This window comes from Mytilus edulis, chromosome 4, assembly GCF_963676685.1.
Source record: "Mytilus edulis chromosome 4, xbMytEdul2.2, whole genome shotgun sequence".
NCBI lineage: Eukaryota > Metazoa > Mollusca > Bivalvia > Mytilida > Mytilidae > Mytilus > Mytilus edulis.
The window spans coordinates 88008692-88023518 of NC_092347.1; the positions used below are offsets into that span (position 1 = coordinate 88008692).

Genomic DNA, 14827 nt, shown 5'->3' on the forward strand with positions numbered 1-14827 from the left:
ACTTTAGGACTTTTACACTTTCAAAGTATCAAAGTGATGCTGTTGTATAATAAAGAGGTTGAACAATGCCAATAATCTTTTGAAATAATGAAATTTAAAAACAAGTTGGTTTTGGTGTTTTTTTTCACTTGCGAGACCAAGAATTTGTACAGCATGGGCGGATCCAGCCATTTATAAAAAAGGGGTGTTTGCGTCCCAACCAAGGATTAAAAGGGGGTGTTCCAACTTTATTTCTCCATTAAAATGCATTGATCGTCCAAAAAAAAGGCGGGGGGTTTCAACCCCCTGAACGCGCCCCATCTGGATCCGCCACTATCAGTAAAGTAAGACTATACAAATCCTTGGTGAGACTTGCGCCTTTGCCTCGCCTTTGGCACTTGACACTATTTTTTATTTTTTTTCAATTGCCGAGTTAAATTTTTTTTTTTTTAAAGCTTTATGAAATTATGCATTTAAATAAAATCATATTTCGATATGCTCCCAGAAGAATCATAAATAGCTGAAATTACCTTGGACTACTCCCAAAAATTTGATACTGACTGGATGGATAAACCGAAATTAGTTTGAAATTTTATTTCAAATAGCTAAAATTCTGTACGCTCTGTTAAACATGAATAACATTTGTAAGTTTAGTTGACGACGCCTGGCCCTTTCGTGTTTGTCCTAAATAAACATTAAATATTTTCCACTGGACATTAACACAGCATGATTTCTGTGAATGCAAATTTTCTCAAACATACACAATTTCCCTTTTTCAAATTGATATTTCTGGATATCCTGAAATCGAATTATAGATGTCTATATATAAACATAATTCTGATCTGTGCCTCACGAGTATGACCTTGAGCCATTTTAATTATATCCAGAAAAATGTTTGAAAAGGGCGAGTCAACTATTTGATACACTGGTAGGGGGGACTAAGATGATTTGTTTTGGGTGTTTTAATTTTATTTTTTGTGGACTATAATGACGACACATTACACATTTTCTTCACTGTTGAAGCATGATTTTCATTTTTCAGTAAATCTAGGGACTGATTATTTATTTTAAAAGTTATACAATGAACCCTGTCTTTAATACCAAGTTAACACACTGCAAAAGTCCAACAAATAAAATATAGTGATCATATTACTGGCAAAAAAAGTGTGAAAGTCACATAACAATTGTCATGAAATGGTTATTTGCAGACTCTTGTAAAACCAAAAAAGCAAGTATCAATGAAAATACATTATTTTTATATCCAAAAAAATTGGTACCCATGCACGAAATTTAATGAATTAAGTCATATAAGAGACATATTTATATACAATTGTCTCTGATTCAGTGTTAATCAAAAGTGTTTTTTTTTTTTCCTTGGATGAACATCATGTCACATTTTTGCTCACTAATTTAAATGTATAAATAATTTCTGAATAATAGTATTAACAAAAGTGAATATAAAAAATTACAATGATGAATCCCAGACAAAAATGTATCGATTCACAAAAAACAAAAAGCAAAGGAACAAGCTTTGTATTTCTGGTCTTTTCAATGTCACAGCGATAACTCTAATCCATCTGCAAGTACAAGACAGTTTCTACTACCAGTTTGAAGTTTCTTATGTCATCTATGCTAGATGTTGCAACTTGCAATCTCACTATAAATATGTGCATTGAGCATTTAGGAGGGCAGTAATGCCCTGTAACGTCAGGCGTCAAACGGTCATTTTTGGCTAGCCTTAGCCTCAAATTGGTTAAAATTTTACCGTGATTCGTCAAAATAACCTAATTGTGAATTGTCAGGGGTCTCAAATAATGATCGTTACCGTCATTTTTGGAAAAAATTTAACGTGATTCGTTAAAATCAGTCGATGTTTTTATTTTATCGTCATACACCAAAAATTATCATTAACATCATTTGGCAAGAACTTTTACCGTTATTCGTCATGAAGCTACCCCCATTACAGTACTGCTAAGTCTCACGCAAGTGTTTTTTCTCTTTAATCTTTACGATTTTTGCCTATCTCACGCATTTGCTTCAAGAAAACTTGACAGCTCTGCCATTACGACCCTCATAGTGTTGGTAATATCAACAAAAATAGCAAATTATATCTGGTATTTTCTTATTATGTGAATAGTTGTTCCAATTATGAATCACAACTATTTCATCAGCATATAAAATTATACATACAATGCTTTTTTTCCAGCATAATATGGGACTACCTTGGCTTCAGAAACTTTTTGTTAAAATGTCAAGTTGTATGATGATGTGTGTCAATTCATACTACACAGAGTAATCTTAATCTGTCTCTTGTGTGGTTACATTTGTCATTTCATATGTTTTTTTATCATCTGGCAATTTATTATTATTTTTTTGTATGTTTCCACACTATTTCTACAGTATTTTTAGGTTCAACTTATCTATTACCTATCTCCTGTCTAGTAATACATGTACTACTTATCCTCAGTACAGGGACATCATTTGTAAGTATTAATCATCATGCAGACATTTTGAGCGTTCAGGTGTTTCATGTCCAATCTATTGTGGTGATATCCTTTACACAGCATAAAAGTTTTGGCATTCCCCTCTGGGTTGGGCGTGCCTTTATGCAGACTTGTTTAGAGAGGATATGATTGAGGTGCTGTTGTTGAGTCATTAAAGAAGGCATATTTTGGTATAACATGTAATATTGATTTACTCATAGGGTCTTTGTATCAGAAATAAACACAATTATTCTAAAACCAGATGTTGGCATGATACTGGTTATGTTCTTCTCTCATATATTTTAAGATGCTATAATACTAAACCCCTAACAGGAGGGAGTGTACTTTATTTTCATATGATGAAGATATAAAGCTTTCAATCAGTTTAATTTAGGTCTGGAGCTGGCATGTCAGTAACTGCTAGTAGTCCTAATAATAAAGTATGTTAATTTATGTATCATTGTCATTTTGATTAAATTCTTTTGTTACCTATTCTGTCATCAGACTCCGACTTCTTTTTAAGTGAGTTTTACTGTGGGTATTGCTTTGTTTTGTTTTTTTCTCAGTGGCTAGAGGTATAGGGGAGGGTTGAGATCTAAAACCCTGTTGCAATTTTGCACCTGTCCCAAGTCAGGAGATTTTTAATTTTAGTTCATTTATATGTTTTGGAGTAATGTATGAGGTCCATTTTCACTGAACTAGTTCACATTTTCTCTCTTTGTTGAAGACCCTTTGATGGGCGTCATCTGTTTTCTTCTCTATGGTCAGGTTGTTGTCTCTTTGATACATCTCCCATTTCCAATCTTAATTTTATTATTAAAGAAAAAGGAAGTAATTTTTGATTTTTGCCTGTAACACTTGGAACCAGGATATATTACTTTAAACACATCCTCAATTAGTTTTTTTACAATTAGGTTATGTGTCATCATAATATTTCGAGCTGCTTAGGAGGAGTTGTGTTTACAAGCCAAAGGAACAGCTCATCACACATATTAAAAGCAGTAATTAGATTTATCTCCCCTTACATTTTGGACTTGGATCCTTAGGCTGTCCCTTCAACTGTGTAATATATTATTAATTGTTTAGTCATTAAAAAGGAGTTGCAATTACAAGGCATACAGAAAGGGTAAAGTCTACACCACACTCTTATAGTCAAATGGATTATTCACAAAAAAAAGATGTTGGCTTTAAATTGCAAGGTTCTTTTTTCCCCTCTTAACTCATGAATAGAAACGTGACAAAAATTACTACCAATAATATATGAATACATTTTGTGCAAACAAAATATTATATAAAGTGCCTTTGCTGAAATGACATTAAACAATCACCAACCAATCATAAAGTGCCTTTGCTGAAATGACATTAAACAATCACCAACTAATCATAAAGTGCATTTGCTGAAATGACATTAAACAATCACCAACCAATCATAAAGTGCCTTTGCTGAAATGACATTAAACAATCACCAACCAATCATAAAGTGCCTTTGCTGAAATGACATTAAACAATCACCAACCAATCATTTTTCTTTGTTGTGATGTTATGCTATTGTTTCAGAAAAAGGGAGAAGGTTTGGATCCATTAAAACGTTTAATCCCGCTGCAAATGTTTGCACCTGTCCTAAGTCAGGAATCTGATGTACAGTAGTTGTCGTTTGTTTATGTAATATATACGTGTTTCTCGTTTCTCGTTTTGTTTATATAGATTAGACCGTTGGTTTTCCCGTTTGAATGGTTTTACACTAGTAATTTTGGGGCCCTTTATAGCTTGTTGTTCGGTGTGAGCTAAGGCTCCGTGTTGAAGGCCGTACTTTAACCTATAATGGTTTAATTTTTAAATTGTTATTTGTATGGAGAGTTGTCTCATTGGCACTCACACCACATCTTCCTATATCTATATAAAGTGCCTTTGCTGAAATGACATTAAACAATCACCAACCAATCATAAAGTGCCTTTGCTGAAATGACATTAAACAATCACCAACTAATCATAAAGTGCATTTGCTGAAATGACATTAAACAATCACCAACTAATCTTAAAGTGCATTTGCTGAAATGACATTAAACAATCACCAACCAATCATAAAGTGCCTTTGCTGAAATGACATTAAACAATCACCAACTAATCATAAAGTGCCTTTGCTGAAATGACATTAAACAATCACCAACTAATCTTAAAGTGCATTTGCTGAAATGACATTAAACAATCACCAACTAATCTTAAAGTGCCTTTGCTGAAATGACATTAAACAATCACCAACTAATCTTAAAGTGCCTTTGCTGAAATGACATTAAACAATCACCAACTAATCTTAAAGTGCCTTTGCTGAAATGACATTAAACAATCACCAACCAATCTTAAAGTGCCTTTGCTGAAATGACATTAAACAATCACCAACTAATCATAAAGTGCCTTTGCTGAAATGACATTAAACAATCACCAACTAATCTTAAAGTGCATTTGCTGAAATGACATTAAACAATCACCAACTAATCATAAAGTGCCTTTGCTGAAATGACATTAAACAATCACCAACTAATCTTAAAGTGCATTTGCTGAAATGACATTAAACTATCACCAACCAATCATAAAGTGCCTTTGCTGAAATGACATTAAACAATCACCAACCAATCATAAAGTGCCTTTGCTGAAATGACAATAAACAATCACCAACCAATCATAAAGTGCTATTTTCTCCCAGCATTCCTCTATTTTCAGAAAAGCTTTTCAAAAAAATGAAATCTATTACTGTAAATTCAGAAATTATTGCGAAAAATGCGACAGGATCATAATCGCAATAATTTAAACTTGCATTTTGAAACTTTTTATATGAATTAAACGCGATTTGTCACACTATCACAAACAATGAAATCGCATTTTAGTCTAAATTGACAAAATCACAATAATGAATGCATGCCAGAAATTATCAGTACTAGAATTGAACATCTCGGGTCAGAATTCAAGAGGTAAATAAATACTACAAATATAGCTGACACAAATTTATAAAACAACACATGACATTTTATTAATAAATAACAATAACAATTGCAACAATTTATAATTGTTCACATTCCCGATATTTTTTAATCCTTTTCCATTCCCCAGTTTGATAGTTCATTTGGAAAAACACATCAGCTAACATAGGTTTACTTGTACTATCTGCCTGTAGTACCATCTCTTTTGTTTCACTAAGTCGTATACTTAAAATATGACCTTGTTGAGGGCATGGGTTATCTACAACAAAAATAAAATATATCAAATACTGTTCTTGCTGAAGGCTCTGGTTAAAGTGAAGAACTAACTTGTCATCTAATTAAGCTTAAATAATAGGGCACAAGTATCAAGAAAACATAACTAAGAACAAACTCACTAAACTTTCAATGTCATACTATCCAAAACCTATAACAATAAATGTGCAGAAAGAAATGCATCTTGAAATTATTGAAATACCAAATGTAGTTTACTACTCAGTATGATTTAAAGCTTGAAATATTGTATATTTTTGATGACTGCATGTTTCCTCAAGATGTGTTTTGTTTATTTTTGTTGTTGGATGTGTGACTCATTGACATATACCCAACATCTCCTTTAATGCATTCGAACAGAAAGTTTGGTCAGATGAATAAAGGCTACCTACACTTCTATGTTTTTTTTTAACTTTCCACCTGGAATCACAAACAAATTGATTCAAATGTTTTGCATAGCTATCAGGTTGTTTTTACAATCACCTTGACTAGCTTGATCTCTCTTAATCATGTTACTGATAAGAAGGCAGATCCATATTTGGTTCAACAAATAACTTCCTTTCACTCAAAGTTGATAAGAGCATACAAGATCTGAACTTTATAACATGTCTAACCTACCTCTGGAACCAGCCATAAACCCTAAAATTAATGCCTTTTCAGGTCTCGTCACAATGTTTGATGTTCTAAACATTTCTTGTGCTTCTAACATTTGTTCTCTCTGAAATAAAAGAACATTTTATAACAGTCTTAATAATTGTGACTTTTTCTGAAATTAAATCTATAGGTAGTTTGAAAGGTTTACAGGTTTTGTTGGCCAGACAGTATTAATCATTGACAAGATCTAAATACAATATTGTAAATTCAGAAATTATTGCATGCATTTATAATTGCAATTTTATCATTTTAGACTAAAATGTGATTTTAATTTTTTGCGATATTGAGAAAAATCCTATTATTCATATAAGAAATTTCAATATGCGAGTTTGAATTATTGCAATTATTGAGTTAGGCTCAAGTAAATAAAAAATGCTGAGGCCTCACAGGTCATAGTTTATTTATAAACTTTGAGTACTGCTACAAATGACATAACACTGTCACATTTTTCGCAATAATAAAAATAATTTCTGAATTTACAGTATGTAAAACCAGATGCTCCACAGGGCGCAGCTTTATACGACCGCAGAGGTTGAACCCTGAACGGTTGGGGCAAGTATGGACACAACATTCAAGCTGGATTCAGCTCTAAATTTGGATTGTGATTAAATAGTTGACACAGCATAGGTTTCTGACACAGAATGAATGTGGTCTAATGAACTTAAAAATTACTATGCTGTTGAATATTAATCCTCTCAAAAAAATGTTTGAAGAAATTTTCTTTTTATTTATGAAGTCTGAAATGAAAAAAATTGACCCCCCCCTCAATTTTTTTTCACATCCCCCTTTTTCTTCTTCCAAAAATGATCTCAATTCAAATTTCTAATGGAGTTTGCAACAATAACTACTCATTTAAATACATATTAAAATGTAAAAAAGTGCTTGTTATCACTGAATGGTAAAGATTGTTTGAATTTATCAGTTGGAAGTAAAAGTGAATATACATTGTATATTGTGTAAAAAATGATTTAAGTTGATTCAACTACTATTCTGGACAAAGAAAGATAACTCCAATTGAAAATTTCTTGCTATTGCACAATATTGTGCAATTAGATATTTCTTGCTATTGCGCAACACTGTGCAATTGAAAATATTTGCTATTGTACAATACTGTGCAATTGAAGATTTCTTGCTATTGCGCAATACTGTGCAATTGAAAATTTCTTGCTATTGCGCAATACTGTGCAATTGAAAATTTCTTGCTATTGCACAATACTGTGCAATTGAAGATTTCTTGCTATTGCTGAATACTGTGCAATTGAAAATTTCTTGCTATTGCACAAAACTTAACATAATAATTTTGGATCCTGATTTGGACCAACTTGAAAACTGGGCCCATAATCAAAAATCTAAGTACATGTTTAGATTCAGCATATCAAAGAAGCCCAAGAATTCAATTTTTGTTAAAATCAGACTTAATTCAATTTTGGACTGTTTGGACTTTAATGTAGACCAATTTGAAAACGGGACCAAATATTAAGAATCTACATACACAGTTAGATTTGGCATATCAAAGAACCCCAATTATTCAATTTTTGATGAAATCAAACAAAGTTTAATTTTGGACTCCAATTTAGACCAACTTGAAAATTCGGCCAATAATCCAAAAATCTAAGTATATTTTTAGATTCAGCATATCAAAGAACCCTAAGGATTCAATTTTTGAAAAGTTTAATTTTGGGCCCTTTGGGGCCCTTATTCCTAAACTGTTGGGACCAAAACTTCCAAAATCAATCCCAACCTTTCTTTTATGGTCATAAACCTTGTGTTTAAATTTCATAGATTCCTATTTACTTATACTAAAGTTATGGTGCGAAAACCAAGAAAAATGCTTATTTGGGCCCCTTTTTGGCCCCTAATTCCTAAACTGTTCGAACCTCAACTCCCAAAATCAATCCCAACCTTTCTTTTGTGGTCATAAACCTTGTTTAAAAACAATCTTTATTATTTGTTAGTTTGAACAAATATTATCTGCCATTTATGGTATGTCATTTACAAACAACTCACATGTCTCTATTGATTTAAAGAATGTGAAATTAATAAAATTCTTAACCACATTGCAACAAAACAAAACTAAACAACTCTCTGACCATCCATTGGTTAAAGTATCTATGGTTGAAAGGGGGAAGGGGCAATGAACAGCACAGCAAAAATTGCCAAACGTTCCTGGTAATGTAGTTATATTTTATATTTTGATGCAAAATACTGAAATAACTGCACAGAAATTTGTTTAATGAAGGGCAGATATATAAATGTCAGATAATACACATTAATGAATTATTTCATGATCTACAACAGAGACATACAAATTAATTGATCTTACTGTCAAAGATAATCCTTTCTTTGGAGCATTTTGCTGCTGTGGCGTCTGCAGCTGAGGCTGTTGATTGTTTAATTGCTGTATTGGTTGTGTAGGTGGTTGCCCAGGTAATGAAACAGGAGTGGGTTGTAATGGATTCTGTGATTGGACAGGCAGTGATGACTGTGTTCTGATCTGTGATTGGCCTAACTGTTGTTCTAACTGTTGCTGTAAATTATCCCTAGCCTGCTGTGTTCTGGTTGCTGATGTCATTGCAAGTGGTGCTGTGTAAACATGAAAAGCATTTGTCAGAATCAGTGCAAAAATAATGCTGTAATTGTAGAAACTTTTACATGCATTTTTTTTTGCCATTTTTGTAGGATGAACAAACTAGAGACCCAAAAATGCCTGTGTGCATTTTCAACAATGGACAATTTCTTACATTGTATTTTTTGCTGATCATCTTTACTGTTTATAATTTCTTTCTATCGTTCCTTTTTTGCCCAAACACAAAAACAGGTAAAAATTAATCATCATTTAAACCCAATTACTCCTTTAATGAGTCTACCAACTACTTGATCTATTTGTAGATCTTGGCTTACAGAACATTTTTACTATTTGAAGTGACTATCTATCCATAACAGTTTTCAAGTTAAAAGGCATCAGAAAGCAATAACTCCTATAAGAAGTGAAATGAGGATTTTTACCATTAGATTTATTTGAAAATCTTGTCTTGCACATCATATTTGCTTATTCAAGTATCTATCTATATTTATTGTTTTTCAGATATAAGGCAAAAAGGGAAAACAATTTGGTAAAAATTGTCATCTAAGGGTAATAACTCCAATAAATTCCATAAAGATTTGACATACCGTAGTTTTGATGTCTGAAAAACTTGAACAGCAACATACATATTACTTATTTTGTTTACAATAAGTGCCAATAAAACAAAAGTGCCTTAATCTAATTAGAAAAGATAACCTATTTTAACATCTGAAGAAATGGAACAGACAATTTTTACATCAGAAGAAATGGCAAAAATCTTTCAACTCCAGGATCAAAGCTTGAGTCTTAGATTTCTGATATGTAAAACCTCATCAGACTTATAAGTGGATCATATTTTACTCAAGTATCAATAGTCATTCTTAATCAACAATGAACTTACCTGTAAGCTGTGTATTAGCTCTAATCTGTGGAACATATGACACTGAAGGCCCAAGCGATGGGGTAGTCCCAGTAACAATGGCTTGTATTGCTGGAAGTTTCTAAAATGATATATTAAAACAATGCATGTATTATGTTTAAAATAACTTTCTTATGAAATAACTAAAATATATAGAAATCTTCTGTTTGAAGTTTAAATATTTGTTTAATCTTTATGGGCTTAAACCTTGCTATAGTAACATTTTTTGTAGCACTTGGCGTACTAACTAGAGGGGCAGGAGGTATCAGCCAAGAATTAGTCTTGTGTATATAGGACACTGTTGATGTTGAGGCTTGCCCAGCTAGTGGGTATACACACTGATTGGCCAGAATTTATCAGTCCAGCAGCATAGTCTGGATTATGGGATACTCTTGCACAGCAGCAGTGGATTACTTACTGATTAAATAGGATTTACCCAGCCAGCCTCATAATCTGGTGTATAGGTCACTGTTGATGTTGAGACTTGCTCAGCATCAGAGAGTATACATTACTTACTGATGGTCCGAGTACACAGTTATTTTGTAGTGCATTTCTTTTAGACAATAAATGAAAATTAAAAAAAACCCACCTGCGCTTTCTCAATAATATTTTTACAGTGTGTTGTACTACTTTTGGGACAAATTATATCAAAATTATAGAAAACTTCATCAGCTCTAACTCAAAATATGGACAATCTTATGTTAAGGGGGTCTTGAAATCTTTTGACAGCTTCCGAAGTGCTAATTTTTGACCTTTTTCAGCTGGACCTAATCACTACTTTACATTAATATTTATGACCCAACTTTTTTTACAGTGTCATTTCACCCCCCAACTTGCTATATGAGGCATAAAACATGGAGAAATAAATTTGGAAGGGGTATAACAAAAATTGGCAAGTAACACACTGTCCACACTAAGGACTATATTCGTGGACAACGAAAATCAAAGGACGATAACTGTGTACTCGGACCTAATAGGATAGAAAAAGTTGACCAATCTTAATAAAACTTGGTATGACTAAAGCTTAATATATTACAAGACTGCTTACAAAGTTTCATAGCAATAGGATATATATTATAGACAATATGATTAATTCTATATTCAACTTTGCGTGTTAAATTTAGACGTTAAAATTGAGAAATTTCAACTATCAACATTTGGGGCTTATAAAATTTAAATATTGCAAAAAAATACTTTTAAAATGCCTTAATATATAATATATCATGTATTTGAAGCAATAGAGTACTCATTTGTTATATCAGACTTAGCATAATTTTTCAAAAGTCAAATTTATATGAGCCTGTGCCTAAAAATGGAGGATTTCCAATGAAGCGGGCCTTACATGAAGATGTAATATTTTCCAGCAATTTTAAGTTTGTGAAGCTTTTTGATTATAAATAATCCTTACATATGTACTTAATGTACTTTAAATGGAAAGAAAACTTACAAATAACATATCATATTAGTTTAAAAGGGTCTTAGGCCAAGTAAGACTAAAATTAATTTAGGGTCAATTTAGGCCGTAGCACATATTTACATTTAAAAATGCATATTGAAGCTATAGGAAATAAAAATTTGTGTCTTTTCTATCATTTCTATACTCAGGTGACATGATACAATAAATCTGAGCACAAAAAGGCTCTTACATTCAACTTTTTTAGTAGACAGTATGGTCTGATACAAAGATTTTTCACTTTTTAGTGAAAAACTTGCATGCAATTTTAGTCTCAACAGGCTTATATTTGAACCACATGCTATCCTACAGAGGTAAAGAAAGATATTATGTGAAATGAAACAGGTACAAAAGACATTGTTAAGTGCTTTTTATACAAATTTATTGAGGTATTTATTATGGACTTCAACTTTTATGTGCCATGCTCCTCACATTTAACTTGATCCAAACAGGGCGTTAGACGAGGGTCATTTATACAACACATTTTGCTCATATTTTCTGAGATAATCTTCTTTTCTGTAGATTCAGAGTTCACAAATGAGTAATAAAACTGGATTAAAGCATAGAAACACAAAAATTGACACATGAAAACATGTCAGATAGAAAGTCAGAATGCCACTTATGCATCAAAATTGAAAAAGCTATGAAATGCTTATTTTGACCATATAATGCCAAAATTGGTCATTTTTGCAGAAATTCTATCAAATAAAAGTTTAAATCCTTTAGTTTTATGCTATTTGACAAATTGGCACAATCAAATCATTCAGGGAAGTTGCCAAAGTACAGATTCTATATTTCCTGATTTCACCTCTTAGGTCCGAGTACACAGTTATTTTGTAGTGCATTTCTTTTAGACAATAAATGAAAATTAAAAAAAACCCACCTGCGCTTTCTCAATAATATTTTTACAGTGTGTTGTACTACTTTTGGGACAAATTATATCAAAATTATAGAAAACTTCATCAGCTCTAACTCAAAATATGGACAATCTTATGTTAAGGGGGTCTTGAAATCTTTTGACAGCTTCCGAAGTGCTAATTTTTGACCTTTTTCAGCTGGACCTAATCACTACTTTACATTAATATTTATGACCCAACTTTTTTTACAGTGTCATTTCACCCCCCAACTTGCTATATGAGGCATAAAACATGGAGAAATAAATTTGGAAGGGGTATAACAAAAATTGGCAAGTAACACACTGTCCACACTAAGGACTATATTCGTGGACAACGAAAATCAAAGGACGATAACTGTGTACTCGGACCTGATGGGATTTACTCAGCCAGCAGCAGGTGTATAGGACACTGTTGTTGCTGCGGCTTGCTCGCTAGCAATTGGTTTACTTACTGATGGGGCAGGATTTACCCGGCCAGCAGAATAATCTGGTGTATAGGACACTGTTGATGTTGAGGCTTGCTCAGCATCAGAGAGTATACTTACTGATGGGATTTACTCAGCCAGCAGCATAGTCTGGTGTATAGGACACTGTTGTTGCTGCGGCTTGCTCGCTAGCAATTGGTTTACTTACTGATAGGGCAGGATTTACCAGTTCAGCAGCATAGTCTGGTGTATAGGTAACTGTTACTTACTGATGGGGCAGGATTTACCAGCCCAGCAGCATAGTCTGGTGTATAGGTAACTGTTGTAGCAGCAGCTTGCTCAGCAGACAAGGGAATACTTACTAGTGGAGCAGGATTTACCAGACCAGCAGCATAGTCTTGTGTATAGGTAACTGTTGTAGCAGTAGCTTGCTCAGCAGACAAGGGAATACTTACTGATAGGGCAGGATTTACCAGTCCAGCAGCATAGTCTGGTGTATAGGTAACTGTTGTAGCAGCAGCTTGCTCAGTAGACAAGGGAATACTTACTGATAGGGCAGGATTTACCAGTCCAGCAGCATAGTCTGGTTTAAAGGTAACTGTTGTAGCAGCAGCTTGCTCAGCAGACAAGGGAATACTTACTAGTGGAGCAGGATTTACCAGACCAGCAGCATAGTCTGGTGTATAGGTAACTGTTGTAGCAGCAGCTTGCTCAGCAGACAAGGGGATACTTACTAATGGGGCAGGATTTACCAGTCCAGCAGCATAGTCTGGTGTATAGGTTACTGTTACTTACTGATGGGGCAGGATTAACCAGTCCAGCAGCATAGTCTGGTGTATAGGTTACTGTTACTTACTGACGGGGCAGGATTTACCAGTCCAGTAGCATAGTCTGGTGTATAGGTTACTGTTACTTACTGATGGGGCAGGATTAACCAGTCCAGCAGCATAGTCTGGTGTATAGGTTACTGTTACTTACTGATGGGGCAGGATTAACCAGTCCAGCAGCATAGTCTGGTGTATAGGTTACTGTTACTTACTGATGGGGCAGGATTTACCAGTCCAGCAGCATAGTCTGGTGTAAAGGTTACTGTTACTTACTGATGGGCAGGATTTACCAGTCCAGCAGCATAGTCTGGTGTATAGGTAACTGTTACTTACTGATGGGGCAGGATTTACCAGTCCAGCAGCATAGTCTGGTGTATAGGTTACTGTTACTTACTGATGGGGCAGGATTAATCAGTCCAGCAGCATAGTCTGGTGTATAGGTTACTGTTACTTACTGATGGGGCAGGATTTATCAGTCCAGCAGCATAGTCTGGTGTATAGGTTACTGTTACTTACTAATGGGGCATTATTTACCAGTCCAGCAGCATAGTCTGGTGTATAGGTAACTGTTACTTACTGATGGGGCAGGATTAACCAGTCCAGCAGCATAGTCTGGTGTATAGGATACTGTTACTTACTGATGGGGCAGGATTTACCAGTCCAGCAGCATAGTCTGGTGTATAGGATACTGTTACTTACTGATGGGGCAGGATTAACCAGTCCAGCAGCATAGTCTGGTGTATAGGTAACTGTTACTTACTGATGGGGCAGGATTTACCAGTCCAGCAGCATAGTCTGGTGTATAGGATACTGTTACTTACTGATGGGGCAGGATTAACCAGTCCAGCAGCATAGTCTGGTGTATAGGATACTGTTACTTACTGATGGGGCAGGATTAACCAGTCCAGCAGCATAGTCTGGTGTATAGGATACTGTTACTTACTGATGGGGCAGGATTAACCAGTCCAGCAGCATAGTCTGGTGTAAAGGTTACTGTTACTTACTGATGGGGCAGGATTTACCAGTCCAGCAGCATAGTCTGGTGTATAGGTAACTGTTACTTACTGATGGGGCAGGATTTACCAGTCCAGCAGCATAGTCTGGTGTATAGGTAACTGTTACTTACTGATGGGGCAGGATTAACCAGTCCAGCAGCATAGTCTGGTGTATAGGTAACTGTTACTTACTGATGGGGCAGGATTTACCAGTCCAGCAGCATAGTCTGGTGTATAGGATACTGTTACTTACTGATGGGGCAGGATTTACCAGTCCAGCAGCATATTCTGGTGTATAGGATACTGTTACTTACTGATGGGGCAGGATTTACCAGTCCAGCAGCATAGTCTGGTGTATAGGATACTGTTACTTACTGATGGGGCAGGAT

General features: G+C 34.3%; 1 protein-coding gene across 2 annotated transcripts in view; it reads right to left on the bottom strand.

Annotated features, from left to right (window-relative positions):
* Positions 1–5461: 5461 nt before the first annotated feature.
* LOC139520922 (negative elongation factor A-like) overlaps positions 5462–14827 on the bottom strand; it is a 32576-nt gene continuing 23210 nt past the window's right edge. For both annotated transcript variants that reach the window (XM_071314005.1, XM_071314006.1), the window contains 4 exons: positions 9826–9925; positions 8685–8944; positions 6326–6425; positions 5462–5696 (listed from right to left, as the gene is read on the bottom strand). In XM_071314005.1, coding sequence (XP_071170106.1) covers positions 5518–5696; positions 6326–6425; positions 8685–8944; positions 9826–9925 — 639 coding nt within the window. In that variant the 3' untranslated portion in view covers positions 5462–5517. The remainder of the gene's footprint in view (positions 5697–6325; positions 6426–8684; positions 8945–9825; positions 9926–14827) is intronic.